General features: G+C 42.6%; 2 protein-coding genes across 2 annotated transcripts; one reads left to right on the top strand and one right to left on the bottom strand.

Annotated features, from left to right (window-relative positions):
- Positions 1-1,464: 1,464 nt before the first annotated feature.
- Positions 1,465-13,649, top strand: LOC139337636 (lysine-specific demethylase RSBN1L-like). The gene is made up of 8 exons (XM_070972324.1): positions 1,465-1,968; positions 2,229-2,354; positions 2,863-3,551; positions 9,158-9,295; positions 9,423-9,565; positions 9,750-9,917; positions 10,307-10,418; positions 11,116-13,649. Exons 1-8 carry the CDS (start codon positions 1,479-1,481, stop codon positions 12,823-12,825), a joined length of 3,576 nt encoding a protein of 1,191 aa, XP_070828425.1. The 5' UTR covers positions 1,465-1,478; the 3' UTR covers positions 12,826-13,649.
- Positions 13,469-16,349, bottom strand: tmem60 (transmembrane protein 60). Its single transcript, XM_070972325.1, has 2 exons — positions 16,181-16,349; positions 13,469-15,933 (listed from the first exon to the last, which is right to left on the bottom strand). Exon 2 carries the CDS (start codon positions 15,847-15,849, stop codon positions 15,445-15,447), a length of 405 nt encoding a protein of 134 aa, XP_070828426.1. The 5' UTR covers positions 15,850-15,933; positions 16,181-16,349; the 3' UTR covers positions 13,469-15,444.
- Positions 16,350-16,421: the final 72 nt, after the last annotated feature.

Genomic DNA, 16,421 nt, shown 5'->3' with positions numbered 1-16,421 from the left:
AAAAGATAACTTTCATCCAATATTTGCATGTTATGAAATAAAGTGTTTCAGCATTGTATTGACCTTTTAATCACATAATGTTGGAATTAAATCAATAACAGTACTTGAATGTTGGATGCAGTAAAAGTAGTGATGAACCAAGGCTTGTTGTGCAACAGAAATGGGCACATTTTCAACTGACTCCTCCCGACATTTGTAATTGTGTATGTTTGTTTGTTTTGTTTTTGTCAGGATGACACAGCTGTGGGGCTCAGCGAATTTGATGAGAAAACAAAAAGCTCCTTAGTGTATTATCATCATTATACTGCCACCTAGTGACATTTTAAAGAAATATCTCAGAGTGCAGATCGATTCTGTATATTTGCAATGAATAAGCATCTATGATGACTTTAATGTGTTTACAATATGTATACTTTGTTATCGCATATGGAAACTTTACAGTATTTCCTCACAAACACTGTGCATCTTATGAATAGCAAAAGTAGTTTAAAAGTGTTTTTAATCAACATAATATGCATGAGGACCTTCCAGGCATTTTCAAAAAGCGTATCATAAAATTATGAGCATATTCACACAATGTATTTTTATTTTCCGTTTTTCAATCGTCATAGAATAAGTTGTGCCAACAAAAACTTTGGTGGCGCTTTTGTTGTTAAATGAACAAACTATAACAATATTAATATCTCACAACTGACTCATGAAGTTTCTTCTTCTTGTCATATGTTGTACACATTATAATGCTCTCTCTGGTAAATTTGTCATTTTGTTATATTTGGTAAATGTATTTCAGTGATTCCCTAGAATTGAAAAAATAAAATTATGTTTAACATTTGCTAATGTTACATCCGTGCAAACATATTGTGCAATATTACATTTTTACTATGCTTATATATTTTTTCTACTGTGTTTTATATTTTTCTACTGCGCAATAGTACAAAACACTGCATTTTATCATCCATATCTCACCACGTGCATTTTAAAAATTCTCCGTTGGCAATATTATTTTTATGCTCTTTTTGTATAACTATATATGAAGTTGATTTTATTTTGTATCCCTTTTTATTGTCTACTTTGTTCTTTTTCTCTGTCTCCCTGAATTTCCCCGGCGTTGGATCAATAAAGTCTTATCTTACCTTACGTTATCTTATCTTAGATGAAACTAAATGTCCAATATGAATAAGTAGACCTAGTAAGTAGTGGTCATATATTATTTGATCAACTGATTTTCCAGCCCAACAGAGCAAACCTGACAAAGACTTCATAACTGTCCTCGAGCCTCCTTTATATCCGTGCAAATGCTGCAGTCAGTGCGGCTGCACGGCTCACAGCGCAGCGCTGTTTCTTGTCCTGCAGGCTGTAAACAATCCTGTCTGCTGCTCTCCCTCCTCCGTGCGTCTTACGTAACTCAGTAAGCCCCGCCTCCGGCCTGGCTCTCACGCACCAGTTACGTCTGACCGTAAAAAATAGAAACTTCCAAGATGGCCGAGGCCGTGGACTCCATGCATTTCGCAGCAAACAGCAAAACAAATTCCCCTAAACCCTTGATAGCCAAACGGCCACCGGAGAGCCGACCGCAGTCTTCCAGCGACATTTACCCACCACCCCCAAAGAAGGTCCGGGTGGAGGAGAAGGGCCTGAAGCACAGGAAACTGAACGGAGAGGTGTGCGCAGGGGAAAAACACAACGGGAAGCAGAGTTGTGGGAGCCCAGCGAAATGGAGTTTCGGCCCGGCCAAGGCGAGCCACTCCACCGCCGCCGCGGTGCCAGCTACTCCCGCTCGGAAAATCTTCAAAATCAGCAACTTCCTCGCTTCGCCGCCCAAAGTGAAAAAGGCAAAAGAGAAGCGGCACAAGGAGAAGGAGAAAGGCAGTGAAGCGCAGCGGAGCTCAGCCGTTGGTGTGGAGAGAGTGAGCCCAGCTAGCTGCCATACAAAGACCGAGAACGGCGACATGAAAATGCTACAGAGAGGTAGGACAACCACAGCCTGCTCCCTCACCTCCAGCACTCCGTTAAAACCACTTCATGGTCACGTAACAAACTGTAGGAGAATCTATACTGTCATAAAATGATTTATTAAATTATTACATAATTTTTCTCCACCATAGGCCCAAGTATTTATTAGGCCCAGATGGTGATATATACACGTGGAAATGTTTGCTCGTCAGTTCTGCTGCTCGTGCATTGATGTAACAGCATTTCTCCTCATTCTCATCTCCTGCTCTCCTCAGACCACCGTGTGAAGGAGAAAGACAGGGAGAAGAAGAAGGAGAAGAATAAAGAGTGGAAAAATCACAAATTGCCACCTGTACATGACATTGCAAGAGAAAACGGGGAGGTGATTTCTCCACAGAAAGGTAGTGATGAAGTCCAGCGTTGATCATGTGGGATGAAAAGTGTTTTATATTTACATATTTGTGTCATTTTGGGAAAACTTTGAATTACATTATTGTCTTAAATGTGGTTTGCCTGGACGCAGAGTTAGAGGTTTGACTGAGGCAACTTTGCTTCTAACTAATTTGACAGGAGAACAAGTTAAAGCAGAACCGATGAGTCCAGTATGATTAAATGTTTGCTTTCTAACAGTTTGTCAGATGTTTGAATGAACTATACATTTTTAAGAGGGGAAAAATGCCATAAATTTAAAGTTCATGCAAATTACAAATTCTATCCATACATGGATATACAGTTACATTAAAACACAACCTGGTTGAATACATCCTTACTTTTACAGAAAAGTTGTCAAAGGTCAAATGTAAGTGTTACTTAGTACTGAAGTCCTCGCTTCAGCGACAAATTATAGGCCTCAAATGATGCACAACGTCAGTAACTAACGCTATAAAAATGTCTTCTCCTCCACCACAGAGCCTACGGAGAAACCCAAAGCTGGTTCAGAGGAAGACCTCCTGCTGAAGAAACTCAAGAAGAAGAAGAAAAAGAAGCACAAAGATGGCGAGCGGGTGAAGGAGAGGCACAGCAGACCCAAAATGTATCACCGCTCATGCCAGACGGTGTGTTCTGGAGTGTCTCTGGCTCTGCCCGAGTTCCTCAGTCGAATTAATGGGAACAACAGCATTAACAGCAGCAGTCTACTCCACACCACTGCAGCAGCACCACCGCACCACCAGGATCCTTCTGTTACTGCCGCTACCTCCGCCTCCATCTCTACCATGGTGAGGGACAGGCTGGGCTACAGCTCCCCACTCCACTGCGCCCCAGCGCCGGGCCTGCCCGGCCTGGAGTTCGGCCATCTGATCCACATTGAGCAGCAGGCCAACGGAGGGGCATCTGTGGCGCACGCCTACAGCGAGCAGCTCTCCTGTCTGTCCCCAGCCGAGATGCAGCGCTTCGCCCAGGAGTTTGTGACCCTGTCGTTCAGCGAGGACGAGGCCCAGGCTGCGTGTTTTGTGATGGGAATCATCCATGGAGCGGCGTCCTACCTCCCAGACTTCCTGGACTACTTCTCCTACAAGTTCCCCAACGCACCAGTGAAGATGGAGGTGCTCGGGAAGAAAGACATAGAGACGACAACCATGGTCAACTTCCACTCTCAGGTAAGATGGTTGTTTTTTGTATTATTTTTCTCCTCTGTGGAGGCAAACACAGTAAGTAGGCTTTGAGCAAAGGAGGATGTTGAACTGTCCACTTTGATACTGTGAAGTGTCAGTTTGTAGTCTGGAGGTGTGAGCAGCACAGACAACAGCACCAATTTGTGTGTGTGTTTTGAAGTTATCTGTGTGTCAGTCTTTGTCCAGACGGTTGATGGGTAGAGCTTTTCACACCGCCTCGAGCCGTCTTTACTCCTGTCTTCAAAGTGTTTCAGTGTCCAGATTGTCTTGTGGAGCAGCGAGCTCTAATGGCGTGTGTCACGTTGTTTGTCACCTAACATAACGGCGTCTTGAAAAGCTCGTCTGTGCTTTCATCTGAAGACGCTGCTGAGGAAAGTTTGTCTGTGAGTTCAAAGTAGGTATTGTGGGCTTTGTAAAGGTGACAGCAGCAAGGTCTGCATTCAGGATGACTGTTGTACTCGCCTTCTTGTGTTGATAATTTTGTTTTGCTGGAGAGTAAAATCAGCTTCATGGGTGCTGAATTTATGAAATGAACACAACTCCACTTCTCTTCATTCAAGGATGGTTCATGTTGTTATTATCGCTTTACTTCTCCACCAGCTGTGAGTGATAATCTTCACTCACTGTAACTTGATTGTTCTTGTTTAGTTTTTATTGTTTAGAAGTTTCTGATCCCTTTCCTATCCTTCTGAATAAGCCTGGAATAATTACCTTTGACTTCTTCGGAGTGCAGTGTTCTTTCCTTCTCTAAAATCCTGTGATACGAGTTAATTTGACAAGATATAAATACAATATTGGTCATTAATAATATTTGTGAACACCAGTGCCGACTGCGCTCTCTGAGACGGGGTGTAAATCACAAGTTTCATCACAAGATGATATTATGTCGAATCTTTGGAAAACAATGTGATATTTGCTGATATCATGATGCCTTCCACGATCAGATTTTGATTTGATGTAATTCAGGGGTCTGCGATTGATATGAAATCATATCACGTCCATTTAACACAATCAGTTACATTTCTATCAACTCAAAATGGTGCAAAAATGACCTACACTTGTACATTAGTTACTCATCAAAGCTAATTCGACAGCATTTCTTAAAAATTTAAAATATTACAAAACTCTAATAACCAAGTATCAGACCCAGTCTACGGTGTACAAACATCACAAATCACACACAATAAAATAGGTGACTAGACTTCTAACAAATGGCAAATTGGAGACGTTTCACATATCACAAACTCGGCAGCCTCTGAATCTCTGTACACAACAATAACACGATGTCTTCAACGTCCAGGCAAACAAGGCACACGAGTATACCACATTTAACATGACCTTCATATCAACAGTTACACAGCAAGTAAAACACAGATCCACTGCAGAGGCAACTTAGCCATCAGTAAAGCCATTGAAGAGGCAGACGAACAGCAACCAAAGAGAAACAGACAGACCTGGAGACATTAAGAAAGAATGAATCAGAGTCAGGCTATTTGAAGGTTGTACAGGTTTAGTTTGCAAAGTTTTGCTAAAGTGCTGCTCGATGGAATTGCGTTTTTTTGGCTCTGGAATAAGCAGTAGCTCATGAAAACTATCATTGTCAACAACACTGTAAGATCTCATGTCATTGTAAATAAAATACGAAATGGTAACTGCGACACTCGTCGCTCTTTCAGAGTTGTGGTTCAATTTTTGCTAAAGAACAAGTCGGTGCGCAGGCGGCGTCTGACATGTTAACGCTAGCACGAAGGTCAAGGTCTTGTTTCTTTCTGAGGTGACCAGACAGGTTCATCGTGTTTCCTGATTATTTTATTTTAAGGCATTGTTTCATCGTCATCTTGTTGGCCCTTGGCCATTATCTGCTTGACTGTGGGACTTTGGTGTTTCACCAGGAAGGGCGTAGTTTTGCAGAACGTACCGTGACGTCCAAGTGAACGTTATCCTCCTATAATTTCTATATTTGGTCTCACACCGATGTACATGCAAATCGATAGTCTTCCTTCTTAGCCCTTATTGGCTGTTACCGGAGAAGGTTAAGTTCAAGGCTCTCTGCCAGAAAGCTTTCAGGAGGTCAGGTGACACAGTGTAAAGAGACATAAACAACCTGAGCTACATAGGTTGTGTGGATGAATGGGTTAAACACGGGACTTTCACCGAGGAGGTTGGGGGGAGTTTTAGTCCTGTGTGAAACCAAAAGTCAACAGTAACTTTTTATTTTTAGATTTCGTAAACCCATTTGCATTTTCAGTAACAGTTCAGAAAAGTTTTGACAACAAAACTATTTGGTTGGGTTTAGGTACCAAAACTACTTGGTTAGTGTTAGTAAAGGATGACGGTTTGGGCGAAAATGATAAGTCAGTGTTGACTTTTGGCTTCACATGGGACACGAACAACGGCTTTTTGCCAGAAAGCCCTGAAGACAAACTTCAGCCCAAAACGGCTATTGATGCAAAATACTACACTGATATCAGAATACAGATGCCCCATCAGAGATTTTGTTGTTGGACATCATTTAGTCCACCTAATTATCAATATTTTTAACACTCTGTAGTTGTACATATTTCCCAGTATAACATTAGGCAATTTGCTGGAAACCAGGAGTTTATCAGCATTCAGGTTTAAGTCATTTGGGAATCTGCAGGGACGTCCAGTTGCAGCTGTGGCAGCAGTACAAGGAGCAAAAACCAAAGCATATCTTTGTGAATCAATGGTGACAAAAAAATAAAACACTATCTCTTGAGCTTCAGGTGATTGTTGTTGCTGCATGTGATGAAGCTCTCCATCAGTCCTCTGGACCCCTCTGAAAAATAGTCTCTAAGTGAAGACAACATGTTTCTCACTGGACATTATTCACTGAAATCAAACATGTCAATATGCTGAGAACCTCCATTTGGCTCAAAAAGACATTTATACCTTTCATTAAATTCCTTCAAAAAGTCTTCATTACATATATTATGTGAGTCTGGAGAGAAATGGATGTAAACTGCACTTTAACTGGATGTTGGAGGCAAACAACCGAGGCAGAAATTCGAGTTTCCGTGTGACTCTTAAAACAGTCCCCCCCAAAAAAATAAATTGACGTCAGCTCTTTTGAGGCAAAAATGTATGAAGAAATACCAAGAATCATGTGTTAATGGTGACTAGATATATATTTAAGTCTTCCATAACTTAAGTCTCGATTCAGAAATGAGAATTGTAAAAAAAGGTGTTTTTAAAAATCAATTTAGGTTAGTAGAACCTAAAACTATGCAGGCTGAGGGACCCCTCACTGGGAAGAAAATGTTTCCAAGGGGTCTCTCCCTCCCTCCCTCCTATGATCGCACTGATACTCCGAGTGCTTTGTAATCAGATATTGCTTCAGCTCGTCTGGCATCATGACTTCCTCCGCTACCAACATAGGGCAGATGGTGCGTTTCATCCTGTTGCTGTTCCCAATAAACCAAACTCGGTACAACTGTCAGCATATTTTCTTAATATAGCGGGTTTGGGTTTAACATCCTTTGATGGTATGTCAGCAGTGTTCAGCGCCCCTGGAGTTCTGACTGATTGATCATGACTGCGTTTGCTGTTAGACTGACAGAGTTTTATTACATAGTCCAATATCCAAATCACAGGAGCTTCAGTTTTTTAAACCAATAAAGGTAAAATGCATCACAACATGCCATTATAAATGAAACATTATCATACTCATATTCTCCAGATGAAAGAGAACATGTTTATTTCATACAGACCCCAGCAAATCAGCCACATCATTATTTTTTGATTTTGTCAGTGAAAATGGAGTGTAAAAATTACCTTTCCCACTAAAATCGCAGCTCGTTTTACAATCACATTATCTATCAAAATAATCTTTCTTTTTCTAATAACACAATAACAATAACTGTGTCCCTTCGGCCTGTGTGTCTCAGAGCCGCGGAGAGTTCAGAAAGAATCACCGTTTTCGAGCTTCCAGGCGTCTTGTGGTGCTGCAGCTTTTTTGGTTTCCTTTTTAAACTATTAATATTGAAGTGGTAAATAAATCCAGGGGTTATGAGAGAGGGTTTATAAAAAATGACCAGAAACAAAGCTTAGAAAAGGTAAAAGGCTCTTTGGACGTTTTTAATGAACAGCTGTCCTTCCCCCCATTTCAACACGTTGGCAGTAGTTAAATAAACACTTATATCAGTTTAGTTGGCATCTGGTGTCGATATCTGTCATCATAAAAAGACAACGTTTTACTCCTGTCCGCTCGTTATCACATCTCCTACTTACAGGGTGATACATCCCTCATCCTTATCATACTCTATATTTTGTTGCCTGTAATTGGTGACATTTGTAACATAGTAACACTGACGTGCTTGTCTGTACAGTTTTGTTCATAGTAACACGACATAGTAACCGTTACCCTGGGCATGCATTCATGGTTTGCACCATCATTTGTACTTTGCACCTTCCTTTACTCAACATGAGGGAAATTTTACTGTTTTGCTGTGCATGTAGAGGGAAGCTTTAATGTCTCCTTGGGGGCAGTTTGGCTCATAGACAGCAGTTAATAAAGTATACAGAAAAGCACAGCAATGAATCAGAACAGTATGTGAAGTAATGTAGTAAAAGCAGTGACAGTAAGAAGCCAGAAGCCCTGTCACATCTCCAGCTTGTAACAAGCCAAATTACATTTTGTTTAAAAAGCTAATGAAGAAGAAAAAGCCCCATGTGCCCTTTGGTGGTCCCTCTCAGAAGGTAAAACCCCTGATCTGATGCGTGTAAACTCTGTTCTGGGAGTCCAGTGAGATTACCTGAGCTCTATGTGCACATACAGTTTAGATAAGGCCAGCACATACATATCATTTGTACTTTTAGCTCCACCCATCACATACACACAATACATTTGGTACATCTTACAGTATTATGATGTCGTATGTTAATGCCACAAACTAAAATTTTAAAATGTTCCCAGCTGAATCCTCAAGATTCAGACACATAATAAAAGTTTATGAGCTGTTCTGAGGCGTCGTCTCTGCTTTGTGAAATCTCATTCACGCTGTTGAAGTGGACGCTTTAATGCTGACATTTGCTCAGCTGAGCTTTAAGGTCTGATTAGGGACTCGTGCAAACCCGAGGTCTGATTTTGTTTTCCCATTTTCTACATTTGATAGTGTAATCCACAGTGCTTAAAAATGTCTCTTGGTTTTGCTCTAATTTCTCTGTAAAACAGTTTTTAATTCCTCTGAGTAACAGTGGCTTGCCTGTAATTTGTCCAGTGTTGACATTTGCCTCTCTTGATGGCTGTGAAGAGTATTGTAGCTCCACCAAAGACTTAAATCGTTGTATGTAAGGTTCTGTTGGCTACCAAGCAGATGCTGATGGTACTTTTAATGAGTGTTATTAAAGGAACATGCACTGAAAGGTCACACCGTTTAGGTTAAGAACACACTGTCAGTGCTAGCCTCAGTTTTAAGATGTATAAAAGACACCCTTAAAAAAGATGCATCTAGTGTTTTTGAAAAGGTCTCAATTGGCAGTAAATTATATGTCAGATTTAGTCTAATTAGGACATTTTGGTAACTACTGGTTGAGGGTCTGATCTGTGGCCTCTGGGGTTCCTCTCGCAGGTGAAGCGGACATATTCCCAGGGAACTTACCGTGCCGGGGCCATGCGGCAGGTCAGTCTGGTCGGGGCTGTGGATGAAGAGGTTGGAGACTACTTCCCCGAGTTCATCAGCATGTTAGAGGAATCTCCCTTTCTGGAGGTTGGTGTGTTTATCATGTCTGTGTATGTAAACACCCCTACAGCCAGTGAAAGCCTGTCTCACTTCTCCCTGTGTATGGCCACGAGTCATTACGTAACACAGAGTTTCTCACCCTGTGTTTATGCAGCGGACTCTGCCCTGGGGAACGTTCTCCAGTCTGCGGCTGCAGAGCCCCACTGAGAGTGACGATGGCCCCATCATGTGGGTCAGACCTGGAGAGCAGATGATCCCGATGGCAGACATGCCAAAATCACCCTTCAAAAGGAAAAGGTGGGTTGACATGTCAAGTCTTTAAATGCCAGTGCACAGGTGTTATTGTCTCACCAGCCCGCTTAAAAAAAAAAAAAAAAGTAGATGTCGCAACACTGATGAAATACTTTCATCTTATCTTTTAATAAGGTACAGGTACCATGCCATGAACGTGTCCTGACTGTTGTGAATACATGTATTTCAGGTCCACCAATGAGATAAAGAACCTGCAGTATCTGCCCAGAGCCAGCGAGCCCAGGGAGATGCTGTTTGAGGACCGGACGAGAGCCCACGCCGACCACATCGGTCAGGGCTTTGAGAGACAAACTACTGCTGCTGTAGGTGTGCTGAAGGCTGTGCGCTGTGGAGAGGAGTGAGTACACACTGACATCTTTTATCAAATGGGGTACACACACACTTATACACTTTTGCATAGAATACAACCTGACAGCTGTCTCGCCAGATAACCTCTGGTCTGCCATGAAAGACGGTTTAACGAGCGATACAATGTAGATGGTCAATGTAAAAAAAAAAAACAAAAAAAAACGCAGCCACAGGTAACAGGATACTTCTTTGCAGATATAAGGATATTGTGAAATAATGAGTTATGGAGAGCCTCTCAGTCTTAAAGTGTGTTGTGTTGCTTCTGAAGTCTTTCATTGTACAGCTGTGATGTGTAAGAAACACAGTTGGTGTTGCTGTTTATTTGTATTCAGATTTGAAATCAGATCAGTAAACAGGACCTTGCCTATTGCCTTCCAGCACTTGTGCTCCTGCCCGGATCACCAAAGATGTTGTGTGTTTCCACGCTGGAGATTTCCCAGACGTGGTCATGAGGCTGCAGCTGGACCTCCATGAACCCCCGCTGTCTCAGGTGGGTCACATTTATTAACAGTGCCTTGTAGCACACAGCAGCGATAGATCAATAGATCTTTTTTTTTCTGCTGGTGAGATTTAAAACTGCCCTCATAAATATTTTTCTTTTTAATGTAAAAGAGGATGCTTGGAGTGATGAATCCACAGATAGCTTTCACCCGTCTCTGTAGTTCCCTTCAGCTCTGCTGAGAGTAATCATGTGTTTCAGCTCGTTTTGCTTTTATGGCCCAAGCTTGGTTCGCTCTCATTTATCTTGTCAAACCAGCCTTCTAGCATCAGGCAGCTGTTTTCAGCAAAAAACTGAACTAGCTGGTGAACGCAGCGTAGCATTCAGTCGCTACAGAGACACAGCAGAAACTGAGCTAAGAGAGCGAATATTCGACTTCAGTTTAATGATAATGTTACTCCATGTCTGCTAGATGAGTAAATAGGAAAATGTAATTTAACATTTTCCCCATAACAAATTTATAAGGTAATAATGAGTCTACAGCTTGTTGCATTATCCCCAAGTGTCCAGAAAAGCTGTAAGTGCAAAAACAAATCTCTAACATGCCACATTTAGAGTAGAGGAACTCCCCACTTCTAATACTGTTAATCTGTGCAATATATGAACAGAATCAGTTCTTTCTACCATGCAAAGCTTGTTTTTTTGAGGGACGACTGAATCTCATGTGTTCCTCTCTCTGCCTCTACAGTGTGTGCAGTGGATCGATGATGCCAAGCTGAACCAGCTAAGGAGGGAGGGGATCCGATACGCCCGAATTCAGCTCTACCACGATGACATCTACTTCATTCCCAGAGGAGTTGTCCACCAGTTCAAAACCGTGTCGGCTGTCTGCAGTCTGGCCTGGCATATCCGACTCAAACAGTATCACCAACAGGAAGAGAAAGACGAGGAGGAGGAAGAAGAGGAAGAGGTGAAGGAAGAGGAGAAGTGTGCTGCGAGAGAAGTAACCCTTCATATCAAAGAGGAGGAGGAAGACGAGGAGGTTGAGGGGAAAGAGTGTGACCCTGCTGTACAAACAGTGATGAAGCTTGAGGATGAGGAGACTGAGGGAAGGGGGGGGCCACCCTCGCAAACTCCGACACAGATTTTCAAGGAGGAAGAGCAAGAAAACAAAGCCGAGATGAAGGAGTTGTCAACGACGCCGTCTCTACCTTTCATCAAAAAGGAGAGAGATGAAGGTGTACCCGCTCACACACTAATGGAGCCTACAGCTGAGGAAGGTGAGAAAGAGGAAGGCAAGGGAGATGAAGATGCAGACGCATGCCGGACAGTGCAGAGGGCCCACGAGGAGGGTGGAGTTGACAGTGCGTCCTTAAAGTCACTACAGCAAATCAGGAAGGAGAATGATGTGGAGGAAGAGAGGCAGCAAAAGACAGCGGCACCAGGTCAAGGTCTAAAAGAGAAAACTAAAGATAGTATAACGAGCACTTACAACACACCCCAAGTCAAAAAGGAGAAAGACAAAGGAAAAAGAGAGAAAGACGAAAAAGAGAGGGTTAAAGAGAAGGAGAAGAAGGACAAGGACAGGAGTAAAGAGAAGGAAAAGGAGAAAAAGGACAGGGGGAAAGACCGGGATCGAGAGAAGGACAGGGCGAGAGAGCAGGACAAAGTTAAGGCTGAGGGAGGAAGAGACGGGAGTGCGTCGATGCAGCCGCTGCCACAGATACGGAAAAAAGAGGACGAGGAGAGGACAAGAGAGGGCAGTAAAGCCTCTCAAACATCCCTGCCTGCACCGAGAGACGAGAAGTGGGCCAAGGAGTGGGACTCAAAGACCCACGTCAAGAGAGAGAAGGAGCACGATAAAGACAGGGGAGGCACGCAGGGAGCGACTCACTTACGGCCAGACAAAGAGGAGGCTCGAGATGCCTGCTCGCATAAACACAAGTCCTCACACGGCAAGAAGGAGAAAAGTGGACACAGGGAGGGCAAGGAGGCGAGTACGCAGGGGGTGCAGGCAAAGCCGGGGAGAGACGATGGAAAGACGGGCGCTCCCAAACCTGCAAACATTCTGGTAAAGAAAGAGGGAAAGAAGGACAAAGACATCAACAGTAAAGAGGAGAGGAAGAAGTCTGCCTCTGCTCCTGCGCCACCAGAACACAAACCACCACGGACGCTCATCACCTTTGACCTCTTTAAGCCGATGGAGGCTCACCAAACTCTGGCCCTTTCCTTCACAGACAGTCGGCCTAAGACCCACCATCACAGTGACTCTCGAGGCTCTTCCTCTAAGCCTGGATCGGACAGTCGGACAGTTGTGCCCTCTAAAGGACCAAAAGTAAAGGACACGGCGCAGGGGAAACCCGCCACGCCCCTACAGGACACTCGGCCACAGCAGCACTCATTAAAACAGCCCCTTAAAACACACACACCCCAATCACAGAAAGACTTCTTAATATGAATGTCTAGATGTCTAGTCTTCTTTTTTTACTGTACAACTTACGCCAAGGCTTTGTTAAAGTATTTGAAAATGCATCCTTCCTTCAGACATCACCTGGTCTTTTCCAGTTTGTGAAGAGGCGAGCGGGTGCGTTCCATTACTGTGCTGCCACGGCCACATCACTCCGGTGATGCCGTGAAAAGAGGATGCACTCTCCAAGTATTTTAGCAGTGCCTAAGAATGTAAGCTAAGTAGCTCACTTCACGTTTGTTAGCGAATGTATGTAGGCTCTATATAAAATGTTATGTGACCCATGTGTCAGTGCCTGTGCACTACTTAGCTTCGCTCTTAAAGCACCTATTTTAGGTACTGGACTAGCCACTCTGAAAACAACCATCCTTACTCCCTGCTATAGGAATTTCCTACATTCACTGTTTGGGATGTTTCAGGATGTCACCGAGCTCCTGCTGAAATCCTCTTTGCCATGTTGCTTTAGTCGCTGGGGTCTGTTGCTTGTAACACTCCAAAATTGGAGCAAGTAGTTGTTTTCAGACTGGACGTTGTTTGACTCACACAGGGCTGTAAATGATACTGTATGTACCAAAACTGTACAGTATAGATGTTATTAGCACCAATGTGAGAAAATGTATACAGAAATTGCATATATTTTTTGTAAGACAAGTTTTATTTTCCATAGAACTTATTTATATCATTTACTGTCTGTTTTTATTTGAAACCAATGTATGTGAAAATTTTGTTGTAAATACATTTTATTTCCTAAGATAAGACTTGGTAGTGTGATTTATACTCTGATCAGAACCTCTCAATAAATGGTTCAAAAACATTGACTTACTGTTGATGTGTCTCCTGCATTTCATATCATTAAGGCTTCAAAATATTTCTTTACAGCTACTTAAGCGGCTTGAGTCTGGAGATGACAATGTTGGTCCAACACTGGAAACTACTGGACTGATTGCTGTGAAATTTGGTGCCACAATAGTTCAAGATGTCTGTTTCTCCATCACTTCAGTTGTGTCAGGATATCTCTAAAACCCTTCAGTCTGAGCTGTATTTCTAATTTGATTATTTTAATATACAATGCTGACATACTTACTTTAACATGTTTATGGCAGCATGTTACTTTGACTGGTCAGAGTGGGAAAAGCCCATGTGTTACTAATGACATTAATGATGCCTCTGCTCTATTCAAGCGTCCCAGTGAGTGAGCATGCACACTTTGGACAAGTGTCACATTAATGTGATGACAAGGATGAAGTGCAGTTGAAGCTGATGGATTGACAGAATACAGTGATTAAAGCAGAGTTTATCAATGCTAAGATGACCAGGTGAGTCTGTTTAGAAGATCACAGTTAAAAGTTCATCCAACTGATTTAAACTGCAAATTTTACAGGAAAACACATCTTTCAAATCCATATCCTTGGAGGAAGTTAAGGATTTACATTCAAATTGTGTCAGAGAGATACTCTGAGATGAGTATTGCCAAGTATTTATAAAAATACATCATGTGTGTACCATCACATACGGAAGCTGTGAGGATTGTAACCAGTTTACAGAGATGCTCAAATAGTGATAAATGTTTCAACAGTGATTTCACAAACAGGTATTTGGCTCAGTGGCACAGCGCATGCAAGCACCAGCTGGATAATGTCATACTGTCAATGCAGGGCTACTTTCAGCATCACAAGGATCTTGCATAAGTAAATTACTCTATTTGTGAGGACACGTGTGCTCTCTTCCTGAAAAGGGAAAAGGTGAATTGTAGACCAACATGTAGTGTAGAAAATGACTGATTTTGGATCACAATGGCATGCCATGTACCTTCATTTCTTAAACCTGGTCCCACCTGGCAGCATAGGTCAGTCTAAAATAAAATAAAAATCTGCCGATTATTTTCATGATTAACCGTTTAGCCTATAAAATGTCAAAAAAAAAAAAAAAAGTCAGAATTTCCCAGACCCAAAACAATGTCTTCAAATTGCTTCTTCTGTCCAAATAATGAAGAAACGCATTAAATCCTTACATTTAAGAAGCTTGACCCAGCAAATGTTTCACACTTTGGCTTAAAAAATGTCTGAGCCAATTAATCAAATCAAAATGAAATCAATCAAAATGGTTGGAAATATATTTTCTTTCATCCTGCCCTGCAGACTAAAGACGAGCCAGAAGGCAGTAATGTGAACGCCTAAATGATGCGAGAAGCCGGATTTATTCGAAAGATGCCAAACTGCGGGCTGATGTAGGTAAAATCTTAGTGTTTAAGATCCAGTAGAATCACAGAATGACACACAATTAGGTCTTATTGAGGCGAGAGAAAAGAAAGCTGTTTCTTTCCGGATATCGATTGCTCATCTGATACTAGTGCTCTTTTCCTGTGTTTCCTGTGTAACTTGCTCTGATGTAAATGTAACTTATAGCAGAAGCATTGGCTTTTATAATGACTTTGACAAGAAAACTGCATTCAAAGAGGGTCAGTCATGTCTGACCAATACCCGATCCACTTCCTAAGGTCAGAATCAGCCTTGAAACCAACCCAGATGACCACACTGGTGCATCTCAAGCGAGAGGTGTTTTTTGTCCCAATATTATAGTTCAAAACCATCTATTGTGTAGCCCTCTCGTTCAGTCCCTCCGGTAGTGGAAAACACTGTGTCCCAGCTCTACCAGCGCGCCACCCAGCAGCACCCACAGAGGGACACACACCACACTGACCCACACTTTGATGAGCTTCTCCAGGTGCAAGCACAGGGTCAGACAGAAGGCCAGCTTCAGCAGCAGGGCTGTCAGGTACCACATCCTTCTCTTCAGGCTCTGCTCACCATCCCTGGGGTCAAAGTCCGGCTTGCAGCGCCCCACCATCTTGACTATCAACATGAGGATGAGGATGGTGTCAAAGGTCCATACGGGGAGGAAGATGAGAAACCAATTCCAGTTGATCTTGGAGTCCAACTTCAGGACCAGCATAATAAGGAAGATCAGGGCGAAGATCCAGGAGAGGAGCACTCGCTGGGCCAGGGACATCTTCATCTACAGAGGACTGGCACAGAGCCAGTTATCATCCACACCCAGAGAGACTGAGGACCAGAGCCAAGGTGACACACACACAGTGATCTGAAGACCAAAACACAGCACAGCTTTCTCATACGGATGTAATGACTGGAAACAACATCTGGCTTTGCTCATGCATCAAATCTCCCACCACTAGCGTCCAGGCTTTCATCAATGTGTATCTCGTTGAGGAATCATTTTTGCTGTAACTTCCACTTAGTGCAGACCGGAAGCTACTGTGTTTGGCTAGCTATAGCTAACTTGTGAAACCCAAAGAGAAACATTGTTCAAAGAAAGATGTCTTACCGACCTGACCAGGAGAATCAACCTGTTTGAAAGACCAACTCCTTACCAATAAGGCAAATGTCAGCACTTTTAAACAAACAATTTAGTTCTAACTTCAAAGCTGTTCGAGCACAGAGACTCGTATAATGTCGTTAGCTTTAAGCTTGTTCAGGCTTGTTCCGCCGGCAATAACTGCAGACTTCCGGTCCATCTTTACAAAACAAGAGCATGCTTTTAATCAGGCGATGTATTTTATTTTGATAGGT

This window comes from Chaetodon trifascialis, chromosome 10, assembly GCF_039877785.1.
Source record: "Chaetodon trifascialis isolate fChaTrf1 chromosome 10, fChaTrf1.hap1, whole genome shotgun sequence".
Taxonomy (NCBI): domain Eukaryota; kingdom Metazoa; phylum Chordata; class Actinopteri; order Chaetodontiformes; family Chaetodontidae; genus Chaetodon; species Chaetodon trifascialis.
Note: the sequence above shows the minus strand (reverse complement) of the source record. Positions and strands in the feature narration are given on the sequence as shown.